The sequence below is a fragment of the Geotrypetes seraphini genome, chromosome 1 (genome assembly GCF_902459505.1).
Source record: "Geotrypetes seraphini chromosome 1, aGeoSer1.1, whole genome shotgun sequence".
In the NCBI taxonomy this organism is placed as follows: Eukaryota; Metazoa; Chordata; class Amphibia; order Gymnophiona; family Dermophiidae; genus Geotrypetes; species Geotrypetes seraphini.
Genome location: NC_047084.1, coordinates 90,555,398 through 90,577,206, shown reverse-complemented (window position 1 = coordinate 90,577,206; position 21,809 = coordinate 90,555,398). Strand labels below are relative to the sequence as shown.

The 21,809-nt window shown below is 43.4% G+C and overlaps 1 protein-coding gene across 4 annotated transcripts in view; it reads right to left on the bottom strand.

Moving 5' to 3' along the window:
• Positions 1–694: 694 nt before the first annotated feature.
• Positions 695–21,809, bottom strand: part of SMAD2 (SMAD family member 2) — a 276,483-nt gene continuing 255,368 nt past the window's right edge. For all 4 annotated transcript variants that reach the window (XM_033934858.1, XM_033934870.1, XM_033934853.1 and 1 more), the window contains 2 exons: positions 17,567–17,711; positions 695–2,474 (listed from right to left, as the gene is read on the bottom strand). In XM_033934858.1, the coding sequence (XP_033790749.1) occupies positions 2,351–2,474; positions 17,567–17,711 (269 nt within the window). In that variant the 3' untranslated portion in view covers positions 695–2,350. The remainder of the gene's footprint in view (positions 2,475–17,566; positions 17,712–21,809) is intronic.

Here is a 21,809-nt window from a genome sequence, read left to right as displayed (position 1 = left end):
CGGTTGAGGCACGATTAATATTCAAATTCTCTTGTATTTGTTTTAAGTTGATTTGGGGACTGGCCCCTACCTATTTTCTGTCTCATTTTCTGCTATACAATCCCACGAGGAGAATCAGAAATTGTAATTTATTTGCCTATCCAAAGATTACTGATTGCAGATATAGGTCATTTTTAGATAGGCATTTTATGTTTCAAGCAAGAAAACAGCAGTCCTGGTTTGGTAATTATATTAGTGGAGCCAGGTTGACCTATGGCGCTTTTCGGAAAGTAATTAAAATTGTACTATTTGATAGATTTATTTCCTAAATAGAAATTACAAAATGCAACAATTCTTTAATAATTGCAATAATTCTATTCTGATTATCCTTAAGAAATATATTGTACTTTTGCTATTTGTATTTTGTACTTTGCTGTTTGTCCAGCTCTCTTCGATGTAAACCGCCGAGAAGTCGTCAGATATATATATATATATATATATATATATATATATATATATATATATATATATATATATCTACATACATACACTATATTAAAATTTAATTCTACTCAGAATCATATTAAATACCCTATTGTCTTGGCAGAGAATTAACATTTCAAATGGTTGACAAACCAATATGTTAGTTTCAGACACAGTTTGACCACATTCATACTATAATTCAAAGAAAAAAGCCACCATTACAAACAAAACCAACCATGAGAAAAAAAACTTTTATTAGTGTATTCACAAATTAGACAACTGCAACACACATTAAGCTTATATCTTAGGTTTACAAGTTCTACCAATACATTGAACTCTACTGGTAAAACTAGTTCACAAACTGTTAAATGCTTTGCCAATATTTTTATACTCAAGATCATTTTTATTCAGAAAGGTTTTATTTTTGGTATTGCTTCTATGTCCTAATCTTTATAGCATGTAAATCATTACTGTCCATCTCAGCCAACAGGTGAAGAAGCTTTAACACTGGCCACATTTTTGTTCTAAAAGCTTATCGCTTTCACTAGCCTGTACTTACAAAGTACAGTACTAGTGTATAAATGAAACATGGGAATAAAAAAAGATTGAGAAGACCATAAAGACAATTTTATTACTGCCACAATAAAATGACAGCTTGCTGAATTTAAAAAAAAAAAAGTTATTAATTGTACATTTTGAAACCAGAGAATAACCCTATTCAGCAATCTTTCTGCAAACCTTTCCCACACCCAGACACATTTAATATGGTGCAACCTAATGTAGTGTCCAAGGGTTCACAATAACATGCACTGTTAAAAAAAAAAAAGAGAAAGTGTCAAGTCCTTCTCTAACAGTCAGACTTCATAAAACATTCTCTCACAAGGTTTGGCAGAAGCAATTACTCTTACGAACGGTTCTTATACAACGTCTGGCATTTAACTAAGTCATATAAAGCCACTCAAATGAAAAGCTCAAGATTACAGGAACATTGTGAAAGATTAAAAAGCTGATATATAGATTTCAAAGACATATGTTCAAAACTGTAATTGTGAAATGGAATCAACCTCAAAAATTTAAGGAAAAACTAATATATGAAAATATAATTTAAGGTGCAAACCTATGTTTGCACGCGAATACATAATTTTGAGAATTCAGTCCCTATCTTGGTACAACTATTACATATTTAATCTTCAATCAACAGAATGGGCCATTAAACTAAAAAGGAAAAAAATACTAGATTTTTATTTACAAGAATGAGAATTCATATTTCAGGTATCACAGAGATATACTAGCTTTTGAAAGTTAAACCTTTCATATTTAATTGTAGCCACTGTTCCTTAAAATAAAACAAACCCAGGCAGCATAAAATGAGTTAAGTGACAACAAATGTATGTCTTTACAAGGACAAATTAAGTATTGGCGAGAAACATCTAATAAAGAAAAGAAAGGAGAATATTCATATTTGTAATTCATGAAAAAAGACTTGCCTTATTTAAGCAGCAGTACATAGCTGTCAGAACTATAAAACAGCACAATACACAGATTCTGAAGAACACGATACACTTTGTACATACATAACTACTCATGTTATTGATAAACCTTAAGGACACTCAATTTATGCCCAGTAAAAGTCTTTAAAATAGTCCCTTTCTCTTTAGGAGGCACTCTTTTTGCACTAAAATTTAATCTAAAGTTGTCAAGAGCACAGGAAAAAGAATCCAACAAGGTGCTTTTAGTTCACAGGACCTCAAGTGCTGCTATTGTCTTCTGATTTTGGATAGTAAACAGTTTATGGGAAACACACACAAACATTTATGACAGTTGAGTTCTTAAACCAAGTCTGATAGGACATTATATTTAGACCACTGGTAACATCTGACGGAGGAGTTTAGGACATGCTTGAACAACGGACTGTAGGGGAGCCCATCTGAGTTAATACTTTGTCCAACCACTGCAGAGGCCCATTCAGATGAAGTTCAATCCAGCATGGAGTGCTTGTCACTGTTTGCCGTCTAGGTAAGAAAAGTTAAAAAAAAAATAAAAAGTTATTTTATACAGTTTAAAATATAACAGGATTAAACACATTAAAAACAGATATGCCACTAAAGGAGAGAGCATACCCAAATAGTCAATACCTGATTCTATAAACTACCATGTGCTGGACAGAAATAAGCTTCCCAACTTGACCTTGGGACCCTACAGCCAGTCATTTTCAAGATCTATATTTATTTATTAATTCAATTTTCTATACCATTCTCCCAAAGGAGCTCAGAATGGTTTACATGAATTTATTCAGGTACTCAAGCATTTTTCCCTGTCTGTCACAATCTATCTAATGTACCTGGGGCAATGGGGGGATTAAGTGACTTGCTCAGGGTCACAAGGAGCAGTGTGGGTTTGAACCCACAACCTCAGGGTGCTGAGGCTATAGCTTTAACAACTGTGCCACACACTCTCCTATACTGAATACACTTCAGAAACTGTATGTATTGGAAACCCTGCATATATAAATCTCTCATATACATATTCCTTGTGGACATCTAGTGAAAACCCAAATAATTGTGGGGTGCCCAGATCAGGTTTGGGAAGCTCTGGGCTAGATCCTAAAAATTATACTTGCTGTCTATAGTTGAATATACTTCTTGTAAGAAATCTGTCATGCCAACTATGTGAAGCTGAATTGGAAAGGGGCTATTTTTAATTCAGCAATAAAAGCAAAAATACTTTTCTACAAAATCTACTGCACAAGTGGTAACACAATAAATGACAGCATATAAACATTAAAGTGATCTAATCTGCCTAGTTGAATTTTTTGCACTTCTGTAAATGAGGACAGAGAACTTGATGAAGATGTAAAAAGTGCTAATAAAGGGAGAAGATGTTGCTGGTGGAAGATGTTAATCTTCAAGATGTGAACTGGAGTATACTATTAGTGGACCAAGTTAGATGTGGAGATATCCTGGATTCTTTCAGGTAGTCAAGATCATAGGCAGGGGAACACTTTTTTGTTTGGGGAGGCCCGCAAGATCCGCCCCAGACCTCGCCCCCATAATAGTACTAATTGTAATACCATTTTTTCCAGTCATTTTTCATATATATACACACACACAATATAATCTTATTAACAATACATAATGGTTAACCACAAAATTAAACTACTCAAAGCACACTGTAGTATGCTTCTCAACATTCATTCCTACCAGAACACAGATAACCCCTATGCAAATACGGGACCACAAACTAAAAGTACTAAAATAAATAAATATATATATATAAATAAAATCCTAAGATGCAAGACTCTGCATGCAGTACAACCCCAGAAAAATAGAAACAAATACATTTCTTCCTTAACAGTGCAAAATATAGGCAGCAGATATAGTTTCTCAAAACTGACACAATTCAATCAAAATCATTTCCCCTACCTTTGTTGCCTGGTGATTTTGGTTTTCAAACCATCTTTCCCAATCTCTGGCTGCACTTCTGTCTGTGCTCTTAACTGTGTATCGAGTGCCACCTTATCCATTTACTGGTTTTCTCTCCTTCACTTTCTGCCATACATCCATCTTTACCTTTAACTTTTAACATTCAACGTTCTTCCATTTTTCTGCTTTCTTCTCAAAATCTACTTTTCCATGCTTTCTTCTCAAAATCTACTTTTCCATGTGTACCATCTCCTCCCTCTTTCTTCTCCCCTACTCCCATCTATTCATAAGAAGTATTTCTTCTTTTCTCTTCCCTGCCGCACCCATCCCTATGCACCATCTCATCCCTCTCCCATGATCAGACATCTGTCTTCCCTCTTCCCCCACATATGGTCTGGCATCTTTCTCCTTTCCTTCCCATAGCCTGGAATCTCTCTCCTCTCCTTCCCGAGGTCTAACATTTCTTTCCTCTCCTTTCTGCTGTCGGGCATCTCTCTCTCCCCTCCTTCCCTTCCATTCTGTGGTCTGGCATCTCTCTCTCTCCTTCCCATTCCAGTGGTCTGACATCTCTCCCTTCTTAGGGTCATCTCTACTCCCTCCCAGTGTAACATTTTCCCTCCCTTCCTCCTCTCCACCACTATCATGTCCAACAACTCATCCTCTTTCTTCCTTTCCCTCTATACATCATCTCTCTTTCCCTCTCACGCCACACATCTATATCAAACAATTCTCCATTCCTTTTCCCTTCCCCACAGGATTTTTTTCTCTCCCTTCCCACGTTCCACCTGTGCAGTATCTCTTTTTTCCTCCTTTTCCAGGCCCCCCCCCTGCGCATTTGTCCTTCCCAACCCTCTCCCAGTATGTGCCATATCTGTTTACCCAACCCCCAGAGCATCTGTCCTCCCTGCCTTCCCAACTCCCTACCCCCTGCACCCAGCCTCTCCTTGCCAGGTTCTGCACCCAGCCCCGTTCCCTCTTGCCCTTCCTTCCCCCGTCAGGCTCTGCACCGAGCACCCTTCCCTTACCACCACCCCTGCCAGGCTCTGTACCCAGCCCCTTCCTTCCCCTCCCCCCATCAAGCACTGAACCCAGCCCCATCTCCCTGCCCTCCTACTTCGCTGCTAACTCAGTAGCAACGAGCACGCTTTGGCGCTCCTGCTCGGAACTGAGCAGCTTTTTTACTGGCGCCAATCAAAAAGCCGCTCAGCACCGAGCAGGAGCACCAAAGCATGTTCGTGCTTGTTGCCGCTGAGCGGCAGAAGAAAACGCATCCCATGGCTGCCGACACCCACCGGGTTAGCAGCAGGCAGGAGCGCAGAAAGCTTGATCCTGCCCACTGCACCTCTGGACCACCAGGGCTAAATCTGGAAACTTTTCCTCTGCTGCAGCATCCTGCCTCTGCAGGGACAGGAAGTTGAAAAGGGGAAAGCTCCTGGGGCTGTCGAAGACTACGTGTTTTAAGCTGCCAGCGGCCTGAAGATTGCAAGCTGCAGCATGTATTTGCGATTTATAAAATGACAGTTGTACAGCTTATTGTTCCTTTTTATACTTTAATAAATTGATTTCAATATAAAATAGCTATTTACCCAACTTGTGTGGATGGGATCAGACAGAGTCCACGGGGACAGGGACAGAGTCTGTGGGGATGGGGCGATGACAATTTTTTTTCCCCCCACGTCATTCTCTAGTCTAGACTACTGCAACATCCTATACCAGGGGTGCCCACACTTTTTGGGCTTGCAAGCTACTTTTAAAATGACCAAGTCAAAATGATCTACCAACAATAAAATTTTATAAAAAACACAAAGCACACTGTACACAGAGAAAATGTTAATTATTTATATTCTGCGGTTTTCAAAGAGATCAAGGCAGATGACTTTATGTAATGTCACTTCAGGAACAACTATACAAAAATGGACAAATATACCCCCCTCCCAGTGGTGGTGGTGGTCGGGGAGGGGGGGGGGCTTTGCCCTCCCTTCAAACCTTGAAGTCATCAAATGATGCAGAGACAGGAAAAGACAACCACAGGTGGGAAAAGGGAAAGAAGCACCAGTGTGAGTGTGTGTGTGGGGAGGAGCTATGCCCCTCCTCTTTCAAATCTTGAAGTCACCAGATGATGCGGAGGCAGGAGAAGATGACCATGAGTGGGTGAAGGGAAAGGAAAGAAGCACCAATGATGTGAGGGGGTTATTTCCCCCTCTCTTTCAAACCTCACAGCTTCAGCAAGGTAAGCACTCACCATTACAACAGCTGCAATTAAACTGCTGTGGTTAAACGGCTGCAGTGAACTGGTTGCACTGATACGTTCTAGACTTGTTAAAGGTAGGAAGAGTTTTGAGCCTGTATGGTGCCATGAGAATCAATGTTCTGGGCTGCCTTTGTAATAGGGATAGATGAATAAGCACAGAGAAAGGCCAAGTCCAAATTATAGCCAGTGTATTTCTTGGTAAGAAATCTAGAGAGGGGTGCACTAAAGGGTAGTTTTATATTTTTACTGCTGGCAAGCACATCTATTTGAAGAGTACTCCAGTTCTCCAAAAATGCTCTGGTCTATAAAATACTAGGCCTAAAGGATATGCAATGAAACTACTAAGTAACAGATTTAAAACCGAAGAAAATATTTCCTTACTCAATGTGTAATTAAACTCTGGAATTCACTGCCAGAGAGAATGTGGTGAAAGCAGTTAGCTTAGCAGGATTTTAAAAACACATTTGGATTAATTTCCTAAAAGAGAAGATCATAAGCAATTAAGATGAACTTGGGAAAATCCACTGCTTATTTCTAGGATAAGCAGCATAAAATGCACAGTTACTTACTGTAATAGGTGTTATCTAGGGACAGCAGACAGCTATTCTCAACATGTGGTGACATCATCCACGGAGCCCCGATGCGGACAGCTTCACAAGCTGATTTGCTTGCAGAACTTAGAAAGTTTGCAACTGCCGCACCGCGCATGCGCGAGTGCCTTCCTGCCCAGCACAGGGTGCGTCTCCTCAGTTCAGATAGCTAGCAGAGAAGCCAACCAGGGGAGGTGGATGGGTTGTGAGAATAGCTGCCTGCTGTCCCTGGATAACACCTGTTACGGTAAGTAACTGTGCTTTATCCCAGGACAAGCAGTCAGCCTATTCTCAACATGTGGCAATTCAGGAGAATAAATTTTGTAACACTGCCTGGCTGAAATGGCCATCCCGTCTGGAAAAAGCATCCAGACAATAATAAGAGGTGAAGGTATGAACCGAGGAAGACCAAGTGGCAGCTTTACAGATTTCCTCAATAGGAGTAGATATAAGAAAGCTACTGATGCAGCCACGGCTCTGACTTTATGGCTGTGACTCGACTCTAGATGCATTCCAGCCTGAGCATAGCAGAAAGAGATTCAAGAAGCTAACCAGTTGGATATGGTGCGCTTGGAAATCGGATGTCCCAACTTGTTTGGATCAAAGGAGACAAAAAGTTGAGATGCAGATCTGTGTGGCTTAGTTCTTTGCAAGTAGAAAGCCAAAGCACGCTGACAGCCCAGAGTATGAAGAGCTGATTCTCCAGGATAAGAATGAGGCTTTGGAAAAAACACTGGAAGTACAATGGATTGATTGAGATGAAATTATGAAACCACTTTAGTTAAGAATTTAGGATGAGAACGGAGGACCACCTTGTCATGATGGAATACTGTGAAAGGTGGGTCTGCAACCAAAGTTGTAGCTCACTGACCCTGCGAGCAGACGTAAGAGCAATGAGAAAACCCACTTTCCAAGTGAGATATTTCAGATGAGCCAAAGCCATTGGTTCAAAAGGAGGCTTCATCAATTGAGCAAGATCAACATTGAGATCCCAAACCAAAGGAGGTAGTTTGAGAGGTGGGTTGACATGGAAAAGTCTTTTCATAAATCTGGAAACCACAAGATGAGCAGAGAGGGGTTTCCTTTTGATAGGCTGATGAAAAGCAGAAATTGTACTGAGATGGACTTGAAATGATGTGGATTTGAAGCCTGACTGAGATAAGTGTAACAGGTAATCCAAAACTGCAGACAAGGAGGTAGATTGAGGCTCCTTGTTATAAATGGTGAGTTGAGAATCAGAGTGAATGGAAGGAACACGCAGAGGAACAGAGTTGGCCATTCTAAAAGGAAAGGATCTGCCTCGAGGCGGTGAGGAGAGTATATCCTTGAGCAAAACCGAGGCAGTTTGTTGTTGTGGGGAGATGCAAAGAGATTTATTGGAGGAGTTCCCCACTGAGCAAAAATGTGATGGAAAGATGAGGAATTGAGTGTCCAATCGTGACACTGCAGAAGACGATAATTTGTCTGCCAGACAATTTTTCTCTCCTTGAATATAGACTGCTTTCATGAAGAGGGAGAGATCCTGTTCCTCCCTGCTTGTTGACATAGGACATGGCGTCTTGGTTGTCTTTCTGAATGAGGATTACCTGGTCGTGAAGAAGATGCGGAAAAGCTTTGAGCCATTTTCCAAACTTCTTTCCTCTTTATCAATTCACCAAATTGTTATAGTGAGCTTAACTATGCATACGTCAATGCTCAGGTATCCAGGGATTTTCAGACAGCCACCCAAGTAGCATAACTCATGGTGGTAAAATCCTCATTAATTCCAACCTAGCATTTATGATGTTTTGATGAGTTTTTTCTTTTTACTTATTTCATCTATGTAATGTATGTATGTATGTATGTATATAAAGCCAACTTAACTTTGACGCGTTTCGCTATCACTCCATCGGAACGGGGAAATCTTGATTCATAATGCTTACATGCTTCAACATAGTCTCTGGCAGCTACTGAAAAGGTGGCAACCCTCGAGGCAAGTTCAAATGCATCATAGGAAGATTGAAGGAGATGCATGTGGAGTTGAACCAGAGCGGTAGTCACATGCTGAAAGTCTGAAAGACGATGAGGAATAAATTTGTAAAATTCAGGCAGATGTCAACCAAATGCCATAAGAGTTTTTTGGTAGAAACCACGACCAAGTCTATGGTCCTGCCCTCTCTTCTTTATAATTTTATTTTTATTCATTATCATAGTATTCACAAGCAATACAACTTGTTAAAGCAATACAGAGTCATAATCCATCATGTAAAAAAAGCCAAAAGAAGAAATATTCACATTACTGTTAAAAACAAAACCAATTCTTGATGGTTATAACTCCTTCATAGACCTCAAATTAGGAGAACGATCGAATTACAGGGAGATAATCAAAGAAAAATTACAAATTACAAATTAAGAAAAAGGCTTAATACGTCTTAATACGTCTACCCCCCGGATTTTATTTTGAGCTAGACTCTCCATCTCTGATTAACTCCTTAAGGTCCAAAAAGGATCTTAGATGATCAGGTGCATAAAAAACATATTTTAGACCCATATATTTAATTATGCATTTACAAGGATAAGCTAAAGTAAAAGTAGCCCCTAACTTCTTAGTGTCTTCTCGCATTGCTAAAAAAAAGCTTACGCCTTTCTTGTGTTGGTTTTGTAACCTCATGGTGTAGCCATATATGTTGACCACAGAAAGGTATACCTATTTTTTTAAAGAATAACCTCATGATTGAATTGAGATCTTGCTCAAATATAAAGTTTACAATTAATGTAGCTCTGTCCTTTACATCCATGAAAGAATCTTCCAAAACTGCTGTTAAATTTTATAAGTCAATATCAACTGGTATATATTCCCAGAAAGAGATACATTTTCAGAAACGAGTACTTCTTCCAAGCCAGTATTTCTTTTTGGCCTTGTTTATAGGTGGTAATTGATCTGGTGGAAAACACAAATTCTCCACCAGAAATTTTTTAAAGACGTCAATTGGTAGCATAGAAGACATATTTGGACAATTCAGTACACTTAAATTAAGATGTCGATTATAATTTTCAATCATTTCTATCTTGCGTTTCTATCTCTAATTATAGTAGTAATGGCAATTTTCAAAGGATTAGTCTCAGAGTCTATCTTCTCTAAGCATTCTTTTTTCACTTTTTCAATATTTGAAGTAAAGGAGTATACTTTGGTTACCAGTACTTGAACATCTGAAGCCGTCTTTCTCCACCTTCTCTTCCATTCTCCTTATGGTCTCCAGGAGGATATCCAGGATGTTCCTGAGGCTTCAACTCCCTCAGAGTTCTTACTCCCCTGCTCTCCAGCCAAGAGTGTAGCTCCGCCCGCTACCTGCTCCAGGGCAACCCCCTCCTCCCTCCAGAGAATGAGTCGCTGCTCTGCTCGCCTGCTGGACAGAGCGGTGCAGAGATCGTTGGCGGTGACAAGGATGTCTCCAAATACAAGGGCTCGAGTGCTCCCTCACTCGAAGCCACCGCGGAGGTCTGCCACCACTGGGAAGTCCGAGGGTCAGCGGCGTTCCACGGCTCTAAGAAGCGCTGAAGTGTTTGCTGCGTCGGTGAAGAGGTAAGGGCTGCCGGTTGAGATATCCTCACGGCCCCTTTCCTCTTAGTATGGTGCATAGTCAGAAACTTGCAAGAAGCAAAAAGCAGTAAATTTTTTGAAGTAAGAAGAGACAGCCAGCCTGCCCTATCTTCTTGTGACAGGATTGGTCCTTGTCAGAGGAGATTCCACGAGAAGGGACTGATGGGGTAACTGAGATTTTGCAGTGGACCATCCTGAAACAAGATTCTAGCTTTCCTAGTACAGCAGGAATGGAATAAGGTGTCTCAAGATTTTGCTTGAAAATTTGAGAAAGAAGTCTAGTAGTGGGCAATTTAAGAGACTCCACAGGAGGATGAGACATACCCATTTCCTCTAAATACCTTGTAGAGTATTTGGTGAAGAAAAAAAAAAGACAGCTGCTCCAAGGAAGGTTGACCTCGAGGGGAAAAAGGTGACCTCGAGGCGCCTCGCAAAGCAGAGAACGAAGGTGAAGCCTCTTTGGAGTACTGATACCTGAGGTTGAATATGCAGAGGCATTCTCGACTTCGTAGTTGTAGGCCTTAAAGAGTCTCGAGGCCTGTCTCGAGAAGAGGACCTGGGTCTCGATGGGTACTTCGATTGATGTGGAGAACAGCGTCTCCAACCAGGCAGGTTCTGCTGAGAGAAAATGTCAAGGAATCCTGGCCAATGCCTCGAAAAGGGCAGCACCTTATGTGAGGAAGGAGGCTGGAGGCTGAAGATTGAGGTTGAGACACCAAAAAGGACTGAGCTCGAGGCACTGGCAAGGATTCGGCTTCTTGTACAGAGTGCTTAGGCTCCAGATGAGACACTCGCAAAGACTCGACTCCTTGCATAGTCTGTATAGATTCAGCTCAAGGCACTGCCAAGGACTCGACTCCTTGTATAGAGTGCATAGGCTCCAGACGAGACACTCGCAAAGACTTGACTCCTTGCATTGAATGTATAGATTCAGCTCAAGGCACTGCCAAGGACTCGACTCCTTGTGGTACTGCTGAGTGCTCAGGCTGGGCTGCAGGAAGCAGAGTCTAGACAGGAGTATGTTTGGCAAGCATATTACCAAACTCCTGAGGCATAATGGTCTGGATCATAGCCTGCAAATGTGAAACCAAGACTTGATATGGTACATTTGGTATGGCTATAGTCTCCAAGGAAGACTGACGCCTCGATTTGGAGACATGCTTCTTGGGCAGCTTCAGAACCACTGCTGGAACAGACTGCTGCACTATCTGACCTGAGGAAGACAGCGAGGAAAGCGGCTCCTCAGGAGAACACGTAGAAGATTTGATCGAGGACGAGGACTTCCCAAACGAGGAAGGTTTGATGAAGGCGAGTTAGAAGGCGGGAGCCCCATAGAAGACTTTACCGGAGCTGAGATCGAGACTGGGGTTAGTGGATCCATACTGACGAAGATGTCTCCACCGGACCTGTGATCTGCCTGGACATAGGCGGAAAGATGGCCTCAGCAAAATTGAAACCTGCCGGCGGAGACTGCAAAGCTGGCCCCGCCATGACAAAAGAAATAAAATTAGTTTTGTTTTAGAAATGAAAACGCGCAAAAAACACAGCGACCCTGAAAAATAACAGAACACAAGCCGTGGTGAGAGTAGTCACAAAGTTTTAGAACTCAGTCTAGCGCAGTGTCGAAAACATGACTTCTCGGCTCCGTGGAAAACTGAGAACTGAGGAGACCCGTGCCCTTGCATGGGTGGGAAGGCACTCGTGCATGTGCAGTGCAGCAGTTGCGAACTTTCTAAGTTCTGCAAGCAAATCAGCTTGTGAAGCTGTCCGCATCGGGGCTCCATGAATGACGTCATCCACATATTGAGAATAGGCTGCCTGCTTGTCCTGGGATAATATGTTTTACTCACTGGGATCTTGCCAGGTACTTGTGACTAGGTTGGCCACTATTGGAAAAAGGATACTGGACTTGATGGACCCACAGTCTGTCTGAGTATGGCAACTATTATAATTAACATGGTTGCTTTTATATTGTAATATCAATTTCTAGACAACAGAAACTTAGAAACAAAAATGATGGCAGATAAAGGCCAAATGGCCCATCCAGTCTACTCATCCACTATCTTCTCCTCTCCCTAGGAGATCCCATGTGCCTGTCCCATGCTTTGTTGAATTCAAACATAATCTTTGTCTCCACCACCTCTACCAGTAGCCTATTCCACACATTTTCCACCCTTTCTATAAAAAATTATTTTCTTAGACTACTCCTGAGCCTATCACCTTTTAACTTCATCCTATGCCTTCTCATTCCAGAGCTGCCTTTCAAATGAAAATTTCACCTCATGCGCATTTATGCCATGTAGATATTTAAACATTTCTATCATCTCGCTTTCCCAACTTTCTTCCAAAGTATACATATTGAGATCTTTAAGTCTGCCCCCAAATGCCTTCCTCCTGCCGACTCCATCCTGTTTATATCTTTTTGAAGGTGTGGTCTCCAGAATTGAATACAATATTCTAAATGTGGTCTCAACAGAGTCTTATACAGGGGCATCAATATCTCCTTTTTCCTACTGGCCATACCTCTCCCTATCCACCCTAGCATCCTTCTACCTTTTGCTGTCGCCTTTTCAACCCGTTTAGCTATCTTAAGATCACCACATACTATCACTCCCAAGTCTCTCTCCTCTTTCATGCACAAAAGTTCTTCACTCAAACTGTACCGCTCCCTAGGATTTTTGAAGCCCAAAATGCATGACCTTACATTTCTTAGCATTAAATCTTAGCTGCCAAATTTCAGGCTATTCGTCAAGCTTCGCTAGGTCCTTCCTCATGTTATTCACACCAACAGGGGTGTCTACTCTATTACAGATTTTGGTATCATATGCAAAAAAGCAAATCTTACCTGACAGCCCTTCAGTAATACCACTTACAAACATGGTAAAAACAAACAAAAAACCAGAACCAAGAACCAAACCTTCAGGTACACAACTGGTAGCATCTCTTTCGTCAGAGAGATCTCCATTGACCATTACCTTCTGTTACCTTCCACTCAATCAGTTCCTGACCCAGTCTGTCACTTTGGGGGCCCATTCTGAGGGCACCCAGTTTATTTATTAGATGCCTGTTTGGAACACTGTCAAAGGCTTTGCTAAAATCGAAATACACCATATCTAACATACTTCTTCTATCCAATTCTCTGGTTACCAAGTCAAAAAAATTGAACACATTTGTTTCGACAAGACCTGCCTCTAGTAAATCCATGTTGCATTGGGTCCTGTAATCAACTGGATTTCAGAAACTTCATTATACCTCGTTTTAAAAAGTACTTCCATTAATTTACTTACCGACCAGTAGTTCCCTACTTCTTCCTTAATTCCACTTTTATAGAGAGGGACATCTGTCCTTTTCCAGTTCTCCAGAACCGCTCCCGATTCTAGAGATGCATTAAAAAGGTCAGCCAGCAGAGCTGCCTGAACTTCCCTACGTTCCTTCAGTACCCTCTGAGGTACACCATCCGGCCCCATTGCTTTATCTACCTTCAACTTGGCTAGCTCTTCATGAACACAATCCTCTGAAAACCAATCAGGGTCTACCACACCTCTATCCCTATTTGCGTTTGTCTTCTGTGGGCCTGTTCCCGGCGCTTCAGCTGTGAACATAGAACAGAAATATTTGTTAAGCAATTCAGCCTTATCTTTATCAGCTTCTACATATTTCTCCCCTTCAGCTTTGAGTCTAAATGCCACTTTTGCACTTCTTCCTATCACTAATATACCTAAAAAATGTTGCCCCCCCCACCTGTTTTACTATGTCAGCTATATTTTCTTCCATTTGAATTTTTGCTTTCCTGACTACTGAACCAGCTTCTCTTAATTTTTCCAGAATTTTAGCCAGTTTTCCTTTCAGCGATCTTTTGTAGTTTATGAAAGCTATTTTTCTTTACCTTTTCTGCTACTACTTTTGAGAACCAAAACAGCCTTATTTTCCTCTTTTACTTTCCTTACAAAATGGTTTGTTGCCCTTATAATAGCTCCTTTCAGTTTTGCCCACTGCTTTCCTACTTCTTCCAGATGTTCCCATCCAATTCCTTGATGTAACCCCCCATCTGAATAAAGTTTGGTTTTTAAGTTTAGAACACCTTTACTTTTGAATGAGCCTTCTCTACACTTGTCTTAATATTAAATCACACCAAGTGGTTATCACTGGATGCCAGATCACCCACTGTAACATCAGAAACACTTTCCTCGTTTGTAAACACTAAGTCCAGTAGGGCCCCATCCCGCAAGAGGTTCCATTACCAACTGCTGGAACAGTTCTTGTAGAGAATCCAGGATCTCTCTACTTCTAGAAGACCCTGCAATCGGGATACCCCAATCAACATCTGGTATGTTAAAATCACCTATTAGTAATACTTCCCCTTTTATAGCTATATTCTAAATGTCTACTATAGAATCTGTGTCTGTAAGGGAAGCCTATATATCACACCAACATAAATACATTTTCCATTCCCTCTTTCCAGACTGACCCATAATGGCTCTTCTTCCTTACCCTGCAACCACATCTCTGTGAAAGCCACTAAATCCAACTCAGCCTCTTCCATCACAGTCTCATTTCCCATACTTTGAGCATTAGTGTATACAGCTTTCCAGACTTTGTCCCCTTTTCCCTTTTGTGTAGAGGTATTTAGCGATTCACTTACCTGAGGGTTTATACTCACCTGGGGACTTTGATCACCCTGCCCAGCGATTCTAGTTTAAAGCAGCCAGTCTGCTGCTGAAGACACTTCTTCCCTTCTTTGATAGATGTACAACATCCCAGGAAGCTGAAACGCTCTCAGCAACACCATCCACACATTCATCTCCAAGATATGAGCTTCTCCGTCCGAGCCTTTACCCTCAACAGGGGGGATTGACGAGAATACCACCTGCGTACCTAACTGCTTCACCTTCTCTCCCAGAGCTACAAAGTCTCTTTTTGATAAGTTTGGAGGGGTACCTAGTACCGTATGTTCTCGCATATAACGCGCGCGTTATACGTGGTTTTTACGTACCGCACGTACCCTTGCGCGTTGTACAAAATTTTTTTTACATAGTCCCCCCCCCTCGACTCACCCCCCCCGCAGGACCGCTCGCACCCCCACCCCAAAAGACCGCTCGCACGCACTCCCACCCGCACCCATACCCCCACCCTGAAGGACCGCTCGCACCCCCACAGCCTCCCGACCCCCCCCATCATATAGACGCTCCTACCGGTGTCCTGCTGCTTCCTCTTGGCGGTCCCGACACCCGACACGATCGGGGCAAGAGGGAGCTCAAGCCCTCTTGCCCCAGCCAACCGCGGCACCCCCGACACAATCGGGGCAAAAGGGAGCCCAAGCCCTCTTGCCCCGCCGACTCCCCGACAATATCGGGCCAGGAGGGAGCCTAAGTCCTCCTGGCCCTGGCGACCCTCCCTCCCCCCCCGGCTAGTTGTTCGGGCCAGGAGGGAGCCCAAACCCTCCTGGCCACGTCGACCCCCTACCCCCACCCCGCACTACATTACGGGCAGGAGGGATCCCAGGCCCTCCTGTCCTCGACACAAACCCTACTCCCCCCCACGACCCCCCCCCCAAGAACCTCAGACCGCCCCCCCCAGCCGACCGGCGACCCCCCTGGCCGACCCCCACGACACCCCCACCCCTCTTCCCCGTACCTTTGTGTAGTTGGCCGGACAAACGGGAGTCAAACTCGCCTGTCCGGCAGGCAGCCCACGGCGGAATGAGGCCGGATTGGCCCATCCGTCCCAAAGCTCTGCCTACTGGTGGGGCCTAAGGCGCCTGGGCCAATCAGAATAGGCCCAGGAGCCTTAGGTCCCACCTGGGGGCGGGGTCTGAGGCACATGGGCCCAACCCGACCATGTGCCCAAGGCCCCGCCCCCAGGAGGGACCTAAGGCTCCTGGGCCTATTCTGATTGGCCCAGGCGCCTTAGGCCCCACCAGTAGGCGGAGCTTTGGGATGGATGAGGCTGGTTTGGCTCCCGTGTGTCCGGCCAACTACACAAAGGTAGTTGGGGGGGTGGGGGTGTCGTGGGGGTCGGCCAGGGGGGGTCGCGGGTCGGCTGGGTGGGGGGTTGCGGGTCGGCTGGGGGGGTGGTCGGAGGTTCTTGGGGGGGGCAGTCGTTGAGGGGAGGGGGGTTTGCGTCGAGGGCAGGAGGGCCTGGGATCCCTCCTGCCTGTAATGTAGTGCGGGGTGGGGGTAGGGGGTCGCCATGGCCATGAGGGTTTGGGCTCCCTCCTGGCCCGAACAACAAGCGGGGGGGGGGGGGCGCCAGGGCCAGGAGGACTTGGGTTCCCTCCTGGCCCGATATTGTCGGGGAGTTGGCGGGGCAAGAGGGCTTGGGCTCCCTTTTGCCCCGATCGTGTTGGGGAGTCGGGGGGGCAAGAGGGCTTGAGCTCCCTCTTGCCCCGATCGTGTCGGGGGTGCCGCGGTTGGCTGGGGCAGGAGGGCTTGAGCTCCCTCTTGCCCCGATCGTGTCGGGGAGTCGGGACCGCCAAGAGAAAGCAGCAGGACACCGGTAGGAGCTTCTACATGATGGGGGGGGGGATCGGGAGGCTGTGGGGGTGCGAGCAGTCCTTCAGGGTGGGAGTGCGTGCGAGCGGTCCTTCGGGGTGGGGGTGCATGCGAGCGGTCCTTCGGGGTGGGGGTGCGAGCGGTCCTGCGGGGGGGGGGGGGGGGTGAATCGAACGTTGGGGGGGCATCAGGCTTTCAGGGTGGGGACAGGACTTCAAGGGGGAGAGGAGAGTCGGGGCAGGCGAAAGGAGAGTCGGGGTGGCCAGAGGAGAGTCGGGGCGGGCGAAAGGAGAGTCGGGCGGCGACGGGAGAGTCGGGCAGCATGCGCGGTATACGGGTGTGCACGGTATATAAAAATTTCTGTACATAAATTTGTGTTTTTCACGCGCTATACCCGTGTGCACGTTTTACACGGGTGCGCGTTATCTACGTGAAAATACGGTAGTATTATTAGTGCCAACATGGATGAGCAGCAGAATTGGATAATATATCTTAAGTTGATGTCTAAATTGTTTATATCTACAAGAGACAGTAACGATTTCCGTATCTATCTTCGCAGCCTGAAAAGAAAATAATTTGTCTACTTGTTTCCACCATTTCTTACCTCTAATAATAATAATAACTTTATTTTTATATACCGCCATACCACAAACAGAGGAAAAGGTAAATAGATATTTTAAGTGTGTGTATTTAACAGGAATTGCTAGCAAAAAATGTTCAATTAAAGAATTCACATAAAAATACTAGTTTGAAAAGAACACACAGTATACCTGTATTCAGCACCCCAGCCTTTAACGAAACTCATTCTTATGGTGCACATTCTAGTTAACTGGTAAACTGCTTCAAAGCCTTGATTCACAGACTGTGCCAGAAGTGCAGCAAATTCCTGGTTATTAAAGATCTTCAGGTTGCAGCCTGCAGTAAGTAAGAAACAAACAAGACCAAAAAATGATGCATTATTAAACGCACATCTCACAGGGCAGACTGTGACCAATCAGAAGTTTCTAAAGCTATAATGGTTTACATTTTTAATATACCATGAAAGGGTACCTAGCAGCTCTGCTGGCCAGTTTCCTCAGCTCCAATGAGTGCTGCCACTAGGTAGAGCACAATAGAGAATAAACTGTCAAAAAACAAGGGGCGGTAAGCTGTGTGATTCTACTTTATTATCATCATCAGGGAACTACTTCCAAGAACATATGTTTCCTAAAAAATTAAGTATTTCTATGGAGTCATATTATTAAAAGTTGCATTAACTGAAAACAAAAATATCCAACAAAGCGTTTCTTCTACAGAACCATAAGATTGAGAGATCAAAGAACTTTAAAAATTCACTGGATGCTGTCATCACAGGCTGTCTCATCTCTTAATATTAAAATGTCCTCTCAAAGTCAACCTTTTATCCTGGAAGTCTTCCTTCTGGACAACTTTCTGTTCCAGTTTAAAGGGAAACCTTACAATGCACCTGATTGATCTGTAATGATGCTCCCCCTCTTTCAAACTTTGAAGTCACCAGATGATGCCAACCGCGGGTGGGTGAAGGAAAAGAAGCATTAGTGGGGAGTGAAGGGGGGCTATGTCCCCCTTTTTCAAACCTTGAAATCACTGAGTGATGCAGGGGCAGGCAAAGAAAACCATGGGTGGGTTAAGCAGTGGGAAACAGCCATGCTGAACTGGCCGTGCTGAATTGTCCTAGACCCACCTCAATTCTCCCCAGCAAGAAAAATAAAGCCCCTTCTCTCCAGACCCCTTCCAATTTTCCTTAAAACCAGGCTATAATTAAGATCATACATGCTAAGGGCGGTGCATCACAAATAAATCCCCAAGCACATCAAGTCTTGCACCCTTTTAAAATGAAAAGCATGACGAAGTGCTGCCACTCTTTCTGCCAACAAATTCTGCCTAAGGCCCCTCCTATGGGATCCCTCCGGCTGCGATTGGTGTAGTTCGGGGGGGGGGGGGGGAAGGTCAGCAGGAGGGCTTGGGATCCCTCCTGCCGCAATCGTGAAGATTCTGTAACCAGCGTTGTTTATGACAGACGCTGGTTACAAAATCCTGCTTTTAGGCGAAGGACTGGCCAATCCTTTGCCTAAAAGTTCTGGTTTTGGGCATTTAGGACTTAGGTTATATTTTGGTCGGGAATGTGTTGTAGGGAATAGATGTAGTGGCAGTCTGGGCAAGTAGATTGCTGAACGTGGAGGTAGGCCATTCTCAAAAAAAAACCAAACAAACAAAAAAAACCTCATTTTGGACTTTTTTTGAGAATGAATATTTCCATGCTGCCTATTTTCAGCATCTAGGGACTTAGGTCAAAAGGGTACTTAGACGTTTCTTTTGATTATGCCCCTCAATGTGTTTTGCAGAGAGAATAAGTCACAAATGAAGATATCATCACAAACAGGCACTATAATATATATTAAAGAAACTATATATATTAAAGAAAATAAAATCAATATGATCCAATTTTTAATCAAACATATGACTGCTTCCAAACACCTGGTTTACCTAACTAGTGATCACATCAAAAAGATCACAGCAACTTTTAGAACACCAAGATCAAATAACATCCAGTGTTGTATTTCTATTTTAAATTTCCAACTGGCTGTGAATGAAATGCCAGTGTAACCCATATATAATGTAAAGGGTAATACCAATCATACAGGCACTGAGGAGGTGAGTAGAGAACACCACATCAAATGTACATAAACGTGTGAAACCAACCAACTTGCAAAAAAGAAAAACCACAAGAGCAGCAATAAGATGGACGAAAAAAACTATTGTGAAAGGCACAACCATTTGGTTGGCTCCATTATGAAATATAATAAAGTGAAAAACAAATGGTACAGAGCATTCCGACTGCCACTAAAGAAAAAATGGTGACTGCCACTTAATGCACCTGGATTTTTAATTAACAAATATATAAGCCTCTCTGGAGTGTTTGTGAAAATACACATACCTCTTTAAAATGGTAAGAGCTTGTGAATTCATAAGTGTTAGAGAATGAAAAGGTAACTGCTACCATTCAAACATTCTTATAGACACTACGTAACCAATGCGTTAAGTGTCAGAAACCTGTCATATACTCGAATGAAAGCATCAAAACTGAGGTCAGGCTCACGTGATATGGTGCTTGAGAGAATGTTTAGAACAAGCAATTGTCATCAGAGAGCCTTAATACAATGTACCAAATGCGTATTCCCAAAAACAAATTAAATCTGAACAAATCACAATCATAACTTAAAATCGGTCCAAAATAGTCATGTTATATAAATACCTTAAAGCTGTTCAATATCCCAATTCTGCTTAATCTTTATTAGAATTAAAATGTATTCTTATTAGAAAATGACTAAAATAAATTTGATCCATTCTGCATTTATGAACAATCTATTATGTGTGCTCAAGAATGGTGAATGACATCGCAACTGGAGAAGTGAGCTTAATGACAATACGGTAGAGCCAAACTCTGGAAGCTGAACAAAAATATAGAAATATATAGGATACATAAAGATTATTCCATATACAAAGAAAAACATTATGTTGAATATAAGACTTGATAATGCAATGTTGCTTAGCCAAATATAGACTAAACCATGCACACCGGTACCAAGCAGGTCTCATACTTCATATGCACTTTATACTAAAAGGTTAAGAAATCAAATATGCAGGAGATCACAGCTATGAAAATATATAGGATACAAAAAGATTATTCGGTATGAAGTCAAATGGAACCATAAAGCACAGTTACCTACCATAACAGGTGTTATCCTGGGACAGCAGGCAGATATTCTAACATGTGAGTGACATTTACAGAGCCCCAGTACAGACAGTGAAAAGTTTAGTATCATTAAGCTTTGACAAGCTTTTAGACTGCCTGCATTGCGCATAAGCGAATGTCTTCCCGCCTGACGCCAGCTCGCCAGGTCATCAGTTCTATGCCCAAGCAAAGAAGCCACCTAGGGGAGCTAGGCGGGTTGTAAGAATATATGCCTGATGTCCCGAGATAACACCTGATATGGCAAGTAACTGCATTATCCTTAGACAAGCAGGCAGCATATTCTCATATGTGGGACTCCCTTGCTTTAGTAAAGGGATAGAGGAAGAGTTGGGTTCCAAGAACTCAAAAAAATTTTGAATTGCCTCACAAAAACCTAGATCTAATGTCTGATATGAGAGCGCAGATGCAAGAGAAGGAACGTAATGGAAAAAATGAAATGGGCAACCAGAAGGAGAAACTGCAATGGAGAAAAACAAAATGAAGAGAACCAAAATTGCTGGAGTAGAAACGTAATGAGTCCCAGCAAGAAACCAACAGACTCAGAATAAGGTCTTGTGTGTGAATTTTAGAATAGAAGTCCATTGAAGAACTATGAGTAGGATGACATGCACACTAGAGAATGACACGGTGGCGGTTTACCCGCGGCCACCGCATTTTAGCCGCGGGTCACCCGCCGAAAACGGGGAAGAAAACTAGCAGTCGCTGCGGCGACGGGGAAAAGGCCATTCACCGCCCGCGGGGCGGTGAATGGTCTTGACCCCGCAGTGAGGCATGAAGGATCGCGCGGTCCCCGCAGCTCACACCCGCCTGCCCAATCGATTCTAGTGTTTAGCCAGCTCTCTCCCTTCTCCTCACCTTAGTTTGTAGATTTTCTTTTTCGGCGACCCGCACACGCGGCTGCTCAGTGTTCAATCTTCTGCTCTGACGCAACCGGAAACAGGAAGTTGCAGCAGAGCAGAAGATTGAACACTGAGCAGCCGCGCGTGCGCAGCTCTCTGATAGCGTGCGGGTCGCCGAAAAAGAAAATCTACAAACTAAGGTGAGGAGAAGGGAGAGAGCTGGCTAAACACTAGAATCGATTGGGCAGGCGGGTGTGAGCTGCGGGGACCGTGCGATCGCTAGTGTTCCCGGCTCAAATTGGAAGGAGGGAGTGAAAGGGAAAAGGATTCTGGGCCTAGGGGATGAAGTCGGAAAGAAAAACCCACAGCAGGAAAGAAAGGGAAGGACTGGCAGGTGAG